Here is a 16953-nt window from a genome sequence, read left to right on the forward strand (position 1 = left end):
CAAACATACAAAGGCTCTAAAGCTGTCCTGTCATCTGTGAATGGTAGGGAATGAATTCAAACATACAAAGGCTCTAAAGCTGTCCTGTCATCTGTGAATGGTAGGGAATGAATTTAAACATACAAAGGCTCTAATGCTGTCCTTTTTTCTGTGAATATTTGAAAGAAAAACACCTCACAGTTTTTCAATGTCTGGTCAAAATTAGATGAAACAAATACAAGCAGTCAGCCTCTAGAATATTGTCGTTGGTTCATGTCTGTCATATTTGTTTTTCGTAAATTGTTTTGTAAAAATTAGGCCATTCGTTTTCTCAATTGAATTGTTGCATATTTTTCATGTCAGGGCTTTTTATAGCCGACTATATGGTATGGATTTTTCTCATTGTTGAAGGCCTATAATTGCTTATATCCACTTCATTTGAACTTTGGTGGATAGTTGTCTCATTGCAATCATACCACATCTCATTTATTTTATATCAAACACACACAGGCTCTTAAGCTGGTCTTTCTGGTGTGAATTTTTGGGAATGAACTCAATCAAACACAGGCTCTATAGCTGTCCTGTCTTCTGTGAATAGTTGGGAATGAACTCAATCAAACACAGGCTCTAAAGGTTTCCTGTCTTCTTTGAATGGTAGGGAATGAATTCAAACAAACACAGGCTGTTAAGCTGTTCTTTTTGCTGTGAATTGTTGGAAGAAAAACACCTCACAGTTTTTCAATGTATGGTCAAAATTAGATGAAATAAACACAAGCAGTCAGCCCTTAGAATATCTATCTTTCCAAATACAAGTCCTTAATGACAAGTTATTTCATAGTCAGGTCTAATTAATGTTTACTTTAAGAATAAGCAATATATTCTTGTGTATAAACACATTACAACTAAAGAAACAGTCACAATTAACAAACACAAAAGAAAGAAACAATAAATACAGATTAATCGCATGTAGCTTGTGAAGATTCTGTAATTCATAATATTGAATGAAAGTTCAGATCCTTAAAAGCTTTATTTATGAAATGTAAATTTTTTATAAACATTGCTATAGTATCAAAGAAAATGGACTGCTTTATAGCCATGAGTTATTTATTGTGACATCTATGCCAAAACATTGATTATTCAGCCACTGACAATTAGATTTAAAGTCGTAAATTTGTTCCTATTCATCACATTGGTCATTACTAAGGCTGTTCATATTCTGGTTCAAGTTTCAGTTCACGTTCGCATCATCTCACTAATAAGGAAAATATCCATGTTTTATTTATATTTGTATTGTTGTCTTAACAACATGATTTGTAACACACGTTTGAATTGAAGTGTTGACAGTTTTGTTATGTGGTGACTGGCTTATGTCTTTGATTAGAAATAATGCTTGTTTGGTAGGTTTATATAGTAAATTAAAAAAGAAAGTGGCCTTCAATATGCTTTTAGAGTAACAGATATCATCCATCAGATATGTCAAGTAAATTGACTGTTTGGATATCCTCCTATATAGAATCTATTGAAGTATGAGGAGAAGTATATTTTAGTCTCTGACACCATATTTGTAATGTGGTTGCTTGTTACTGTAATCAGTCAACTATATTTCCAAATGGCATGTAATTGAAAACAACTATACTCAGTTTATGAGTTGGCCCTTTGTATAAAGTCTTATATACTTTTTTCATTAAATACATATTTCAAGAATTCCTTTTTTTGATTAATTTGGGTTCAATGTATGCAGTTTTAATTGTGCATGATCATATGCTTTTTACCCAATGTACCTTACAAAATATTCATTTAAACCAATGCTTGCTTACTTCTAGAGAATATCTTATAGATTTCATATGAGATGTTGATAAATTAATACATTGAGTTTTGAAAAAAGCCTTGAGAATTCTTTTTTTTATTCTGTCTAGTTTTATAGAGAATTCATTTTGTTACCTGACAGCCGAGTTGAAGCAATGCATTGGAAACATTTCTGATGTTACAATGTTATTGTCTGTGTCACTCTTTGTCCACAACTTGAACACAACTAGACAAACTTGCACAAATTCTTATCTAGAACCTTCTATTTTAATTTTTATCTGACCTTTATCAGCTGTGTAAGTCCACAACTACTTGAATGTTGCATGACAAAATTCTATTAAACTGTAACAGTTTCTTCTAAAGGACATAAAGCTGTACACCTGCTATTTTAATTTTTTTTATCTTGAGTGATTTTAGGAATTTCCCATTATTACGAAAGTATGGACTTCAGTTATAGCAGACATCACAGGCCTTCCTTGGAAGACTCACACATTCTTCAAACATTCCTATTAAAAAATGTGTGTACCTCTATAGGGATCAATCTTTCAGTACAAAGCAATGAAAAATGAAGATTCTATTTTTGTTTTAAATTGAAGCAGCCTGTATCTATTGAGATGTGCTATTTTTAGATAGATTTGACAGTTAATGAGTTAAGATATCTACATAAATGTTGAAATGCCTTTAATAGAGATTTAACTCAATAAACCATCCCCTCAGTCTAAATAACCTGTTTTGTCATCAGCTTTATTCCTCTTGATGTCAAATTATCAAAGCAGTGGAAACCATTCACAACAAAGTCTAACTTCATTTGACAGTTTTCTGCTACACTTCTTCTGAATTATTGTTTCAGGGAGATTTTCTTAGTCATGTAATTATATTTGTAATGACAAGAAAAAAGAAATGATAAACAGGTCAAAAACAATTTTAATCTCATAATAACTAATCAATGAAGACTAAATTGTATTGAAAAGAATAATGAATCTTCCTCATAGGACTTTAATATATATATACCTGCTGACTTGTATATAATATTTGGGAAGCTTTTTTGGGATAGCTACTTTTAATTTAGAAATTTTAGCATAAATTTTGATATCAATATTTGTATGTAGCTTTCCAGAAATCACAATATTTTATATCAAATTTTCCTACATTGTTCCATAACAAATGCTTGCGATCATTTATAAATGTACAATATCCTGATTTTTCATGTTTCTTTTTACATTATTATGTGAGGCCAGTCTTGCTACAATGAGTGATTATCAAAGAGAATTTTGTTATCAGTTATTAATGTATATGGAAAATCATTCTATAGAGGTCAGTTGACACTTTCTGACCCTGCTTTTGGGGTCTTTAACTTAATATTCCTTTCCTGGTGAGTGAAACAGGAAAATAATTATCTTGGGAATCCAAGGAATCCTGGGCTATCTCTGTCATCTCTGATTCTTTCTCTTGGGTAGTATGCAAGTTTCTAGTATAGTTCCTATATGAATTCAGAAATTTTGTATGCATTTATTAATCTTAATTCAATTGAAAAAAAATATTGATCTATTCATTAATGCCAGTACAGAACAGGGTTTTTATACAAACATTCATTTTAATGTTTATTTTCAAAATATAAGTTCAAATTCATTCTCTCTGTGCTCTGACTGATTTAGTACCACCCTTTTTCAAAGATGAACAAAAAATGACAACAAGTGAAACCCAATACAGAATGTGTATTATACAATGAATAACATGTTATTTGTCTCAATTCTGTTCTTAAAATTCAAAGCCTATAAACAATTCATTCAAAGAAATGTGATACTATTACAACACAAAGTGATTAAATTTAAAAGCCTGAGTTTCAGACAAAAACAAACAAAAAAATCTGTTCCATACAGTAAGTTATTAAAGGCTTTTAAGGTTATTATATAAAGTCAGTTAGAAAAGTCCCCATGGTAAATGTCCATATCATTAAGTCAGTTTAAAAGGGGTCAATGGTAAATGTCCAAACCATTCAAGTATTTATAAAAGGCCTCTTGTTAATCATTTCTACATTAAATGCCAAAGGTGTGTGCCAACACTAAAAGTAACTTAAAAAAGGTCCCTGGTAATAATCCCCAACTTTGAAGAAGTCATAAAAGATCTTGGTTTATTACATAGTTGGATTACAAATAAATAGATATGTTACTGTTTACCACAATTTATCTAAGAAGACTGAAGTTGAAGTCAAATAGTAATTGCAAAATATTTTGCTGAACTGCTGGGATGAGTTCAACATTTGAAGCTGGTTTGTTAATGCAACTAATACAAATATAACATAAGTCAAACATAGTTTTATGTCAAAACCTGATATAAATGTTTTATTAATAAATAATTAATAATATTGGTTAAAATGTATTGATTTTGTATGTTCTTGCATTCCTCTGAAGATTATGGTGTTGATAAGGGAATATCAAATTTATAAATGTCTGTAGACATTCATAAAATGTGTATATAATATTTTCATTCATCTGTCAATGACACATTATATCCTTTATAAAGCAGATACCACATTTATCATGAAATAAACTATGAGGGTGGAAAGGGGATTTGATATTTGGCATGAAGGGGTATTACCATAAGAAGATGTGCCACATATAATCACGACCTTCATTTCACCTTGATCTTTGATCTCAAGGTTAAGATAATTATTTTTTAGGGACATTTTCCTGTCTGGAATGTATTGATTTTATTTATAGGCTTTTGATATTTGTCATATGGGTGCAGTAACTCAGGACTATGTTTTGCATACCTTGAAGGTGATCTCTGACCTTGAATTTTGACCTTAAAGATCAGAGAAATTAATTTTTTTTTACATCCACTGAAAAAACCTATATATTCTTACTTGCCATGCATGGCAACACTAATGGTCTAACACAGAAATGAAATTTAAAAAAAACTTACTCCTTTAAGCCATGCATGCACGGCTAACTCGCCATAATGGGGTAAGTTTCAGAAATAAATTATTTACTGAATATTCCAGTTTTCAAAGTATTTGTTGTTTCAAGATAATTCTTTGATTTTACGTACACCATATGTCTTATCCTGGCCTGTCCCCTAATATTGGTAACTGTTTTAATCACCAAAAACTGTACATATCATCTCCCCTAAATCATATATATATATATATTCTGATATGCCATGATAAGACATTTCTGGTGCACCATAGGTTTTGCTCTTGGGGGTCATGGCATCAATTCACTAAATATTATTATTTTTTAATTATCTCTACAGCTGTTCAAATTTGCATCATTTATACCATATATTATACCATATATATTTCTAAATTCCATGACAAGACTTTTCTTCTGCACAATAGATTTTGTTCAGGGGTGAAGTGGTATTGTCATACTAGTCTACATATGATGTGATATTGGAAGCTGCACTTTTTTAGTATTAAAATACTTATAAAAATAAGGAGATGTGGTATGATATATTTCTTATTATATACTTAGTAGTAAATACATGTAAATTGTTTGTGTGATATGATCAATGGCAATCGTGCTGTATCAGCCATCCATGATGATATCGATATCAGTCATGGTTGCAAAGGCTTTAAATATCACACCCTTAATCTGTATGACGTCATGTCATCGACATCGACATCAGTCACCGTTGCAAAGGCTTTATCAAACCCCTAATCTGCATTACGTCACGTCACATGAAAAAACATCTACTTGAGGTATATAATAAAGTGTATAATGATATGGCTTTATCAATAACACACACCATATCAACCCTCAACCAATACAATCCCTTGAGCAGAGCTCTTGGGATTATATTGGTGTCTCGGTTGATACGGATGTGATATTGAAAAAGCCATATAATATTCTTTATTTATCAAATTTACATAAACAAACCAGTAATATTTATGTAGATTTGAGTTTTTGTCTGAAGTTGTTTAACTTTGTTAGCAAATAATAATACCATCAAAAATTTGATAAACTCAACATTTCATTTTCTTAGATTTAGTCTTAGAATTGGCAGTTGTATATTAGTAACAGTAATTAGAATAGAATGTTTACAAGTTATGTTGCACTTTGTTGAGGGAAATCTGTTCTATTTGTTATATTATTTGAACACTTTTGAAAATTGTAAGAGCAGTTATTGATTTGTAATAGATAAAGTGATTTGGTCATATTTGTATTCTTGGGTTAAGATAGTGTAAATGAATCTATTGACAGTGGGTTTGACATTTGACAGCAATCTTGGTGTGCTTCAATTTTAATGCCAATATTGACATACCCTGTAATTGAGTTCATGATGCCATGCAATTAATGTGCAGAAATGATTTGTAGAAGTGCAATGAATTCTAAATAGGCAGTAATGAAGGAAATATCAGAGACAATTCAATTGTTAACATAAAGTGCATTCATTTTAGTTTAAAAGTACTTTTACATGATTTCTCAAGAATTGTATTACTGTGGATTCATTTAGTTTCGTGGATGCCAATTTTTGTGGATTGAGAAAAACATGCATTTTAGGGGATATTTGATTTCGTGGTTTAAGTGCTAGAGTCTGCATATAATCATATTGAAAATTTTTTATTCATTGAACAGTTAAATTCATGGTTCACTAAAGTATTGTACCCATGGAATCCACGAAATTTGGTATCCAAAAAATAATGAATTCACAGTAGTTAGGACATCTGTTGGGTATCATCAGTTAAAGAATTCAGGAATCAGAAAGTAAATAACAGATAAGTGACTGAAGTGTGTTTTGTAATGGGTAGATCTGCCACTTGTAGGGCATGTCGACAAAACATTTGTTGTACTTTCAGCAGCTGTAACATGAGATTAACTGATAATAAAACAATATTAAATTACCATGCCATTTAAGTCTGCAACCAAATTTGACATTCTCTTTTTTATTTAAAGTACATAAGTTTCCATCAGTTAACCCTAATTCTTATAACTAGGAGTAAGTTCTAAGGAATGCTCCATATGAAGTTTGATCTTACCTCCTATAGACATCTGTGAAGCTCATTGGTTAAAAGCTAATGACACTTGGGAACAGTGTATATCTATATTATGTCACATTATGTTATATGTTTTAACAGCAGCACATACACACAAAATTTTCTGTTTAGCCAAGGTCTTATGGGAAATTTGACAACTACAATGCTTTCTAATTCAAAATACTATGGGAGTAGTTTTACTTGTAGATATGAATGAAAGATCTGATCTACCTCAATCAGACAGCAACCAATACATACTTTTAAAAATAAACACATACCAGTTTATATGATTTATGAACATCTTTGATTCTTTTTGTATCACTTTAAGATTTCTGTGTATATAATCATAGTGCAGCATTGATATCTTTTGATTGTATGTTGAGTTAAACATTTTAATTATGTTGACCTTCCAAGATATCTTATTTGGTTTTATTGTGTTGTTGTGTTGCTGTCTCATTGACTTTTTAAAAATAGTTCCCTATATTTGACATCAAAATCCTGTGAAAAATATGATTGCAACTAATAACTAAATCATTTTCAGAACATAATCAAAACAGCAATCAATGAACAGGACGAGGATCAATGCTGAAGTTGAAAATGCACTGCTTATTGTACCAAGGACATCTTATCTGAATTTGAATTGCATGTTAATAGATAAAAATACAATTTCCTGTCTTAAGTGAGAGCATGGGGGATAATTATTGTAATGAGAATAGGATTACCATCATTTTAATGTGTAACTTCAGTAATTTTCAATTAGAATTTTTCTATTTTCAGCAAACCCATTCAGTTTCCAGACCACATTACATAAAAATGGCAGTATAGTTTTTGGTTATAGACAAGTAAGTTCTGTTTATACAATTTGTTTATACAACACCTCAAAGCAATGACATACACAGTAACCCATGTGCAATCTGTGGTATATAAAGTAGTGGCATTTACATGTACAACACCCAATAGGTCCTTTGTGGTATGGAAATTATAGCTATTAGAAATTCTGAGAGTAGAACCAAAAATATAGTGATTTATTTATTTGATGAGTAACTTACCATTTTTGCAATATTAGATTGTCCATCTCATTCAGAATTGCTGTTTGTATACACATAACACTTGGAAAGCTGTTTCAAAAGGGAACCATAACTAAATGTTTTGAAATCATATATAATCTTAGAAAGATTTGCTTCCATCAACTGATAAAATGTATATCTATGTAAATGATGAAATGTTCAGAGGGAATATCAGACCATTTTGATATTTTTTTTTCTTTAAGCAATATAACAAAATGAATATAATTACATAATCATTCAGAATAAACAGTTTATAAAATTTTGAAAACTACAGGTTTAAATTGTAAAAAAAATATTTAATGATCAGTATTTGTCGAGCCTTCGACTTTTGTCGAAAAAGCGAGACATAGCGATCCTACATTCCGTCGGCGTCGTCGGCGGCGTCCACAAATATTCACTCTGTGGTTAAAGTTTTTGAAATTTTAATAACTTTCTTAAACTATCCTGGATTTCTACCAAACTTGGACAGAAGCTTGTTTATGATCATAAGATAATATCCAGAAGTAAGTTTTGTAAAAAAAAATTCCATTTTTCCATATTTTACTTATAAATGGACTTAGTTTTTCTGCCAGGAAACATTACATTCACTCTGTGGTTAAATTTTTTAAATTTTAATAACTTTCTTAAACTATCCTGGATTTCTACTAAACTTGGAAAGAAGCTTGTTTATGATCATAAGATAGTATCCAGAAGTAAATTTTGTAAAAAAAAAATCCATTTTTTCCGTATTTTACTTATAAATGGACTTAGTTTTTCTGCCAGTTAACATTACATTCACTTTGTGGTTAAAGTTTTTAAAATTTTAACAACTTTCTTAAACTATCCTGGATTTGTACCAAACTTGGACAGAAGTTTGTTTATAATTAAAAGCTAGTATCTAAAAGGAAATTTTGTAAAAATTTGTTCCATTTTTTTATACGACCGCAAAAATTAAAAATTTTTTGGTCGTATATTAGTATGACGTTGGCGTCGTCGTCGTCGTCTGGCGTCGTCCGGCGTCGTCCGAAGACACATTGGTTTTCGCACTCTAACTTTAGTTTAAGTAAATGGATCTCCATGAAATTTTACCATAAGGTTCAATACCACGAAAGGAAGGTTGGGATTGATTTTGGGGGTTATGGTACCAACAGTTAAGGAATTAGGGGCCAAAAAGGGGCCAAAAATAAGCATTGTTGTAACTTCCAGACAATAACTTGTGTGTAAGTGTATGGATCTCTCTGACATTGTACCACAAGGTTCCATATCACAAAGGAAAGGCTGTAATTGATTTTGGGGGTTAATTGCCTCAAAATTTTAGGAATTAGGGGCCAAAAAAGGGGCAAAAAACAAGCATTTTTCTAGTTTCATGACAATAACTTGTGTGTAAGTGTTTGGATATTTCTGAAATTGTACTGCAAGGTTCCATATCACAAAGGGAAAGCTGGAATTGAGTTTGGGGGTAATTGCCCGAAACGTTTAGGAATTGGGGGCCAAAAAGGGGCCAAAAATAAGCATTTTTCTAGTTTCCAGACAATAACTTGTGTTCAAGTGTATGGATCTCTCTGAAATTGTACTGCAAGGTACCATACCACAAAGGGAAGGCTGGGATTGAGTTTAGGGGTGATGAATCATAAGGGGGTTCAAAAAATTTGGGGGGGGGGATTTTTTTTTTTTTTCTATTTTTTTCTTTTTTTTCCTTTTTTTTTTCTTTTAAAATTTTCCATTTTAAGTTGGTTATTTCTGATTAATATTTAAAAGCAAATAATAATGATATGGTAGGAGATACACACCAAACAGGATGTGTAAATTATTATATAATAAGTATTGTGCAATAGCAAGAAATTTTCAATTGCACAGTATTGCACAATAGCAAGAAATCTTCAATTGCACAGTATTGCGCAATAGCAAGAAATCTTCAATTGCACAGTATTGCACAATAGCAAGAAATATCCAATAGCACAATATTGCGCAATAGCAAGAAATTGTCAATTGTACAGTATTGCGCAATAGCAAGAAATATTCAATTGCACAGTATTGTGCAAAAGAAGATACTTCGTATAAATTGCTTATTTCTTAATCAATTTAAATGGGGTTTTATTCTTGAATTCTTGGGGTTCTTTAATATGCTGAATCTAACCGTGTATTAAGTTTTTGGATTTTGGGCCCCGTTTTTAAATTGGTCCACATTGAGGTCCAAAGGGTCCAAAATTAAACTTTGTTTGATTTCATCAAAAATTGAATTATTGGGGTTCTTTGATATGCCGAATCTAACCGTGTATTTAGATTCTTAATTTTTGGTTCCGTTTTCAAATTGGTCAACATTAAGGTCCAAAGGGTCCAAAATGAAACTTAGTTTGATTTTAACAAAAATTGAATTTTTAGGGTTCTTTGATATGCTGAATCTAAACATGTATTTAGATTTTTTATTATGGGCCCAGTTTTCAAGTTGGTCCAAATCGGGGTCCAAAATTAAACTTTGTTTGATTTCAACAAAAATTGAATATATGGGGTTCTTTGATATGCTGAATTTAACCATGTATTTAGATTTTTGATTTTTGGGCCCCGTTATCAACTTTGTCCACATTGAGGTCAAAAGGGTCCAAAATTAAACTTTGTTTGATTTCATCAAAAATTAAATTCTTGGGGTTCTTTGATATGCTGAATCTAACCATGTATTTAGATTTTGGATATTGGACCATAATAGGTGAATGTCCAATTTAAAATTTTTAAGTTCTTAGACCACATTCATTCTGTGTCAGAAACCTATGCTGTGTCAAATATTTAATCACAATCCAAATTCAGAGCTGTATCAAGCTTGAATGTTGTGTCCATACTTGCCCCAACTATTCAGGGTTCGACCTCTGCGGTCGTATCAAGCTGCGCCCTGCAGAGCATTTTATTGTATTTTACTTATAAATGGACTTAGTTTTTCTTCCAGTTAACATGACATACAGTCTGCAGTTTAAGTTTTTAAAACATTTATTAAATTCATAAACTATCCTGGATTTTTACCAAACTTGGACAGAAGCTACTTACAATCAAAAGATAGTATATAGAGGAATATTTTTATTTATTTTTTTCCTCATTTTTGTTGAGACTGCGATTAACAGCAAAAGTAGGCGAGACACTGGGTTCCGCGGAACCCTTACGAATTTTTAATCTTTAACTCTTAGTTGAAGACAAGAGTAAATTGTCATTTGAAATAACATAAAATGGACATAAGGTCATTTTCTTGGCCATTTATTGAAAATCAATATTATAATTACAGTTTAAATCTACAGAATGAGAAGTTTTGTCATCACCTATAGTTATCATAGATCTACATGTAGCTTTAAGCATTGTATTATTTCTTTAATTAAAAATCCTTTTGTACTAAAGATACACTTGGGAAATTTGAATTATATGATTCTAACCTAGAAAAAATGTGAGTTCAAAGGACAATATGGCATCGATTAAATGTGTGTACCATAATGGTCATAGATAAAAGCTTCAAGACTTTAAAACTTTTTGGATATGATATTAAATGATTGGACACTTTAAAAACACATCATGTGATTTGTAAAGGAAATATTGTTACCATATTAACATTGCTATTCTTATTTATTTTTTATCAAATTAATTAACATTCATAGGCCATAGTAATTAGGCCTGAAAATTGACATATCATAGCAAAACATCCTTTTTATACGACTGCAAAAAAATTTTGTGGTCGTATATTGGTATGACGTTGGCGTCGTCGTAATCGTCCGAAGACACATTGGTTTTCGCACTCTAACTTTAGTTAAAGTGAATGGATCTCTATGAAATTTTACCATAAGGTTCAATACCACAAAAGGAAGGTGGGGATTGATTTTGGGGGTTATGGTACCAACAGTTAAGGAATTAGGGGCCAAAAAGGGGCCAAAAATAAGCATTTTTATACGACCGCAAAAAAATTTTGTGGTCGTATATTGGTATGACGTTGGCGTCGTCGTCGTCGTCGTCGTCGTCGTCCGAATACATATTGGTTTTCGCACTCTAACTTTAGTTTAAGTGAATGGATCTTTTTGAAATTTGACCATAAGGTTAAATACCACAAAAGGAAGGTTGGGATTGATTTTGGGGGTTATGGTACCAACAGTTAAGGAATTAGGGGCCAAAAAGGGGCCAAAAATGAGCATTTTCTAGTTTCCAGACAATAACTGTGGAACGGTGTATGGATCTCTCTGAAATTATACTACAAGTTTCCATACCACAAAGGGATGGTTAGGATTTGCTTTGGGGGGTTATGGCTCAAACCGTTTAGGAATTAGGGGCAAAAAAGGGGGGAAAAACAAGGTTGTCCTGGTTAATGGACAAATACTTTAGTACAAAACATAATTTAAAGCAGTGTAAGGGAGATAAATCAAATACATCATTGAAATTATCTCCCTTACACTGCTTTTAAATTATGTATAAAGTAATGGTTAATGAACAATAAAGATAATCTAAAACAGTGTAAGGGAGGTAATCCAAATACAACGTTTTGGTTACTTCCCTTACACTGCTTTTAATTATGTTTAAAGAAATGCATATTTATAAAGGAAGACCAGTAAAAATATCTGCAAATGTTTTCATCTTTTTTTTTTACAAAAAAATCCATATGAAAGATTTGACACTATATTTTTATTAATTCTATTATAAAATAGATTAAGTTAGCACTATTGTAAATTTAAATGGGTAATTATGGTTGCCAACTCCATTGGAAATTTGAATTGAGATTATGACCATATCTTGAGGGAAAGAATTTTTTTGGGGGAAAAAGGGGGGGGGGGGGATAAAAAGAAATTGAGGGGGGCCAATTTTTTTCTCATTTCAGATTTCAGAAATTAAAAAGAATTATTCTTCAAATATTATTTTTTTTTCAAATTTCAAATATTGAAAAATTTCAAGAAGTAATCTTTAATTGCACAGTATGGCGCATTAGATTTGTAAAATCTTTGATCACATTTATTTATTTGTTATGCCGAATCTAACAGTGTATTTAGATTTTTAATTTTGGGTCCAGTTTTCAAATTGGTCTACATTAATGTCCAAAGGGTCCAAAATTAAACTTTGTTTGATTTTAGCAAAAATTGAATATATGAGGTTCTTTGATATGCTGAATCTAAACATGTATTTAGATTTTTGATTTTTGGCCCAGTTTTCAAGTTGGTCCAAATTGGGGTCCAAAATTAAACTTTGTTTGATTTCAACAAAAATTGAATATATGGGGTTCTTTGATATGCTGAATCTAACCATGTATTTAGATTTTTTATTTGTGGACCCCGTTATCTAATTGGTTCATATTGAGGTCAAAAGGGTCCAAAATTAAACTTTGTTTGATTTCATCTAAAATTGAATAATTGGGGTTCTTTGATACTCCAAATCTAACCGTGTATTTAGGTTTTTAATTTTGGGTCCTGTTTTTTAAATTGGTCTACATTGAGGTCCAAAGGGTCCAAAATTAAACTTAGTTTGATTTTAACAAAAATTGAATTCTTTGGGTTCTTTGATTTGCTGAATCTAAACATGTGTTTAGATTTTTGATTATGGGCCCAGTTTTCAAGTTGGTCCAAGATAGGGTCCAGTATTTAAACTTTGTTTGATTTCAACAAAAATTGAATGTATGGGGTTCTTTGATATGCTGAATCTTAACATGTATTTAGATTTTTGATTATGGGCCCAGTTTTCAAGTTGGTCCAAATTGGGGTCCAAAATTAAACTTTGTTTGATTTCAACAAAAATTGAATATATGAGGTTCTTTGATATGCTGAATCTAACTATGTATTTAGATTTTTTATTTGTAGGCCCCGCTATCAAATTGGTTCATATTGAGGTCAAAAGGGTCCAAAATTAAAATTTGTTTGATTTCATCAAAAATTGAATTATTGGGGTTCTTTGATATGCCAAATCTAACCGTGTTTTTAGATTTTTAATTTGGGTCCCGTTTTTTAAATTGGTCTTCATTGAGGTCCAAAGGGTCCAAAATTAAACTTAGTTTGATTTTAACAAAAATTGAATTCTTGGGGTTCTTTGATATGCTGAATCTAAACATGTGTCTTGATTTTTGATTATGGGCCCAGTTTTCAAGTTGGTCCAAGTTGAAGTCCAAAATTAAACTTTTTTTGATTTCAACAAAAATTGAATATATGGGGTTCTTTGATATGCTGAATCTAACCATGAATTTAGAATTTTTATTTGTGGGCCCCGCTATCAAATTGGTTCATATTGAGGTCAAAAGGGTCCAAAATTAAACTTTGTTTGATTTCATCAAAAATTGAATTATTGGGGTTCTTTGATATTCCAAATCTAACCGTGTATTTAGATTTTTAATTTTAAGTCCCGTTTTTTAAATTGGTCTACATTAAGGTCCAAAGGGTCCAAAATTAAACTTAGTTTGATTTTCGCAAAAATTGAATTCTTGGGGTTCTTTGATATGCTGAATCTAAACATGTGTTTAGATTTTTGATTATTGGCCCAGTTTTCAAGTTTGTCCAAGTTGGGGTCCAAAATTAAACTTTGTTTGATTTTAACAAAAATTGAATATATGGGGTTCTTTGATATGCTGAATCTAACCATGTATTTTGATTTTGGACATTGGACCATAATAGGTAAATTAAAAAAATTCAAGTTCTTAGACCACATTCTTTCTGTGTCAGAAACCTATGCTGTGTCAAATATTTAATAACAATCCAAATTCAGAGCTGTATCAAGCTTGAATGTTGTGTCCATACTTGCCCCAACTGTTCAGGGTTCGACCTCTGCGGTCGTATCAAGCTGCGCCCCAGCGAAGCATTTTATTGTAACTTCCAGACATAACTTGTGTGTTAGTGTATGGATCTCTCTTACATTGTTCCACAAGGTTCCATATCACAAAGGGAATGCTGGGATTGATTTTGGGGGTAATTGCCTCCAAATTTTAGGAATTAGGGGCCAAAAAGGGGCAAAAAACCAGCATTTTTCTAGTTTCATGAAAATAACTTGTGTGTAATTGTATGGATCTCTCTGACATTGTACCACAAGGTTCCATATCACAAAGGGAATGCTGGGATTGATTTTGGGGGTAAGTGCCTCCAAATTTTAGGAATTAGGGGCCAAAAAGGGGCAAAAAACAAGCATTTTTCTAGTTTCATGACAATAACTTGTGTGTAAGTGTATGGATCTTTATGAAATTGTACTACAAGGTTCCATATCACAAAGGGAAAGCTGGAATTGAGTTTGGGGGTAATTGCCAAAAAAGTTTAGGAATAAGGGGCCAAAAAGGGGCCAAAAATAAGCATTTTTCTAGTTTCCAGACAATAACTTGTGTTCAAGTGTATGGATCTCTCTGAAATTGTACTGCAAGGTACCATAGCAAAAAGGGAAGGCTGGGATTGATTTTGGGGGTAATTTCCTCAAAATTTTAGGAATTAGGGGTCATAAAGGGGCAAAAAAACAAGCATTTTTCTAGTTTCAGGACAATAACTTGTGTGTAAGTGTATGGATCTTTATGAAATTGTACTGCAAGGTTCCATATCACAAAGGGAAAGCTGGGTTTGAGTTTGGGGGTAATTGCCCTTAATGTTTAGGAATTTGGGGCCAAAAAGGGGCCAAAAAACAAGCATTTTTCTAGTTTCCAGACAATAACTTGTGTTCAAGTGTATGGATCTCTCTGAAATTGTACTGCAAGGTACCATACTACAAAGGGAAGGCTGGGATGAGTTTGGGGGTGATGAATCATAAGGGGGTTCAAAAAATTTTGGGGGGGGGGATTTTTTTTCCCTTTTTTTTCTTTAAAATTTTCCATTTTAAATTGGTTATTTCTGATTTATATATAAAAGCAAATAATAATAATATGGTTTGAATTGGTAAATTTAATTTTTTTTAGTTCTTAGACCACATTCATTCTGTGTCAGAAACCTATGCTGTGTCAAATATTTAATTACAATCCAAATTCAGTGCTGTATCAAGCTTGAATGTTGTGTCCATACTTGCCCCAACTGTTCAGGGTTCGACCTCTGCGGTCGTATCAAGCTGCGCCCCAGCGGAGCATTTTATTAAACTTAGGTTAGCAGTCTGTAATTATTCGATATTATATTTCTTTTAAAAGCTTGTTGATCAAATAGTCATAGATTTTCACAGGCTCTTTTAAGACTCAAAATAACAATTGTAATCAATCTCAATGAAACATTTCATTCTCATGTGTGTTGTATTTAGCCATTATTCTTCTATTGGTCCATTAGTAACAATCCAGATCACACATGTATTGTCATATAATAAATCCCAGCAAATTCATTAACTCATAAGATATGAATTAATAAAGTATACTATGTCACCTGCAGAAATATATATACCAAAGAGTGAATTAATATTATCAAGATTCTATTGCTTTATTAGAAATGAATAAAACCATGTATGTCAAAACTTTGTGGGAATGCATCGCAGTCTTTTGATTAGATACTAAAAACTTTATTATAATTTTAAAAAGTTTGGGACCTATAAAAATTTTGGGACCTATACAAAATATTATCACAGGTTCTTACACAGCAGTAACTGATTCCAAAACTTTGGAACTAACTTTTTATAGTTTGTGGAAATTCACAAGAACACAAGAAAAAGCCATACCAAGATGACATCAAGAGACAAATTAGAAAGCACCAGAAGTAGTCAATAAGGCCAGTCGGAAAGTACCAAAAGTAGTGAATAAGGCCAACCAGAAAGCACCAAAAGTGATAAATATAAAGGTCAATCAGAAAGCACCAAAAGTAGTAAACAATACCAATCAGAAAGCATCAAAAGTAGTAAATAAGGCCAATCAGAAAGTACCAAAAGTAGTAAATAAGATCAATCAGAAAGTACCAAAAGAAGTAAATAAGGTCAATCAGAAAGTACCAAAAGTAGTAAATATAAAGGTCAATCAGAAAGTACCAAAAGTAATAAATAAGGTTAATCAGAAAGCACCAGAAGTAGTAAATAAGGTCAATAAGAAAGCACCAAAGTAGTAAATAAGGTCAATCAGAAAGTACCAAAAGTAGTAAATAAGGTTAATCAGAAAGCACCAAAAGAAGTAAATAAGGTCAATCAGAAAGTACCAAAAGTAATAAATATAAAGGTCAATCAGAAAATACCAAAAGTAGTAAATAAGGTCAATCAGAAAGCACCAAA

The 16953-nt window shown here is 31.6% G+C and overlaps 1 protein-coding gene and 1 long non-coding RNA gene across 6 annotated transcripts in view; both read left to right on the forward strand.

The window, feature by feature from the left end:
* The window catches only part of LOC127730956 (plexin domain-containing protein 2-like), an 88812-nt gene that overhangs the window by 34491 nt on the left and 37368 nt on the right, over positions 1–16953 (forward strand). For all 4 annotated transcript variants that reach the window (XM_052239596.1, XM_052239594.1, XM_052239598.1 and 1 more), the window contains exon 7: positions 7541–7605. In XM_052239596.1, the coding sequence (XP_052095556.1) occupies positions 7541–7605 (65 nt within the window). The remainder of the gene's footprint in view (positions 1–7540; positions 7606–16953) is intronic.
* Positions 8741–15655, forward strand: LOC127730960 (uncharacterized). Of its 2 annotated transcripts, XR_007995399.1 has the most exons (3): positions 8741–8904; positions 11628–13212; positions 14135–15655. It is a non-coding gene; the product is annotated as an uncharacterized LOC127730960 (long non-coding RNA). The 2 variants fall into 2 exon arrangements; XR_007995398.1 differs by lacking the exon at positions 8741–8904 and having other exon boundaries at positions 11428–13212.

The sequence above is a fragment of the Mytilus californianus genome, unplaced genomic scaffold, assembly GCF_021869535.1.
Source record: "Mytilus californianus isolate M0D057914Y unplaced genomic scaffold, xbMytCali1.0.p SCAF_2, whole genome shotgun sequence".
Lineage (NCBI taxonomy): Eukaryota > Metazoa > Mollusca > Bivalvia > Mytilida > Mytilidae > Mytilus > Mytilus californianus.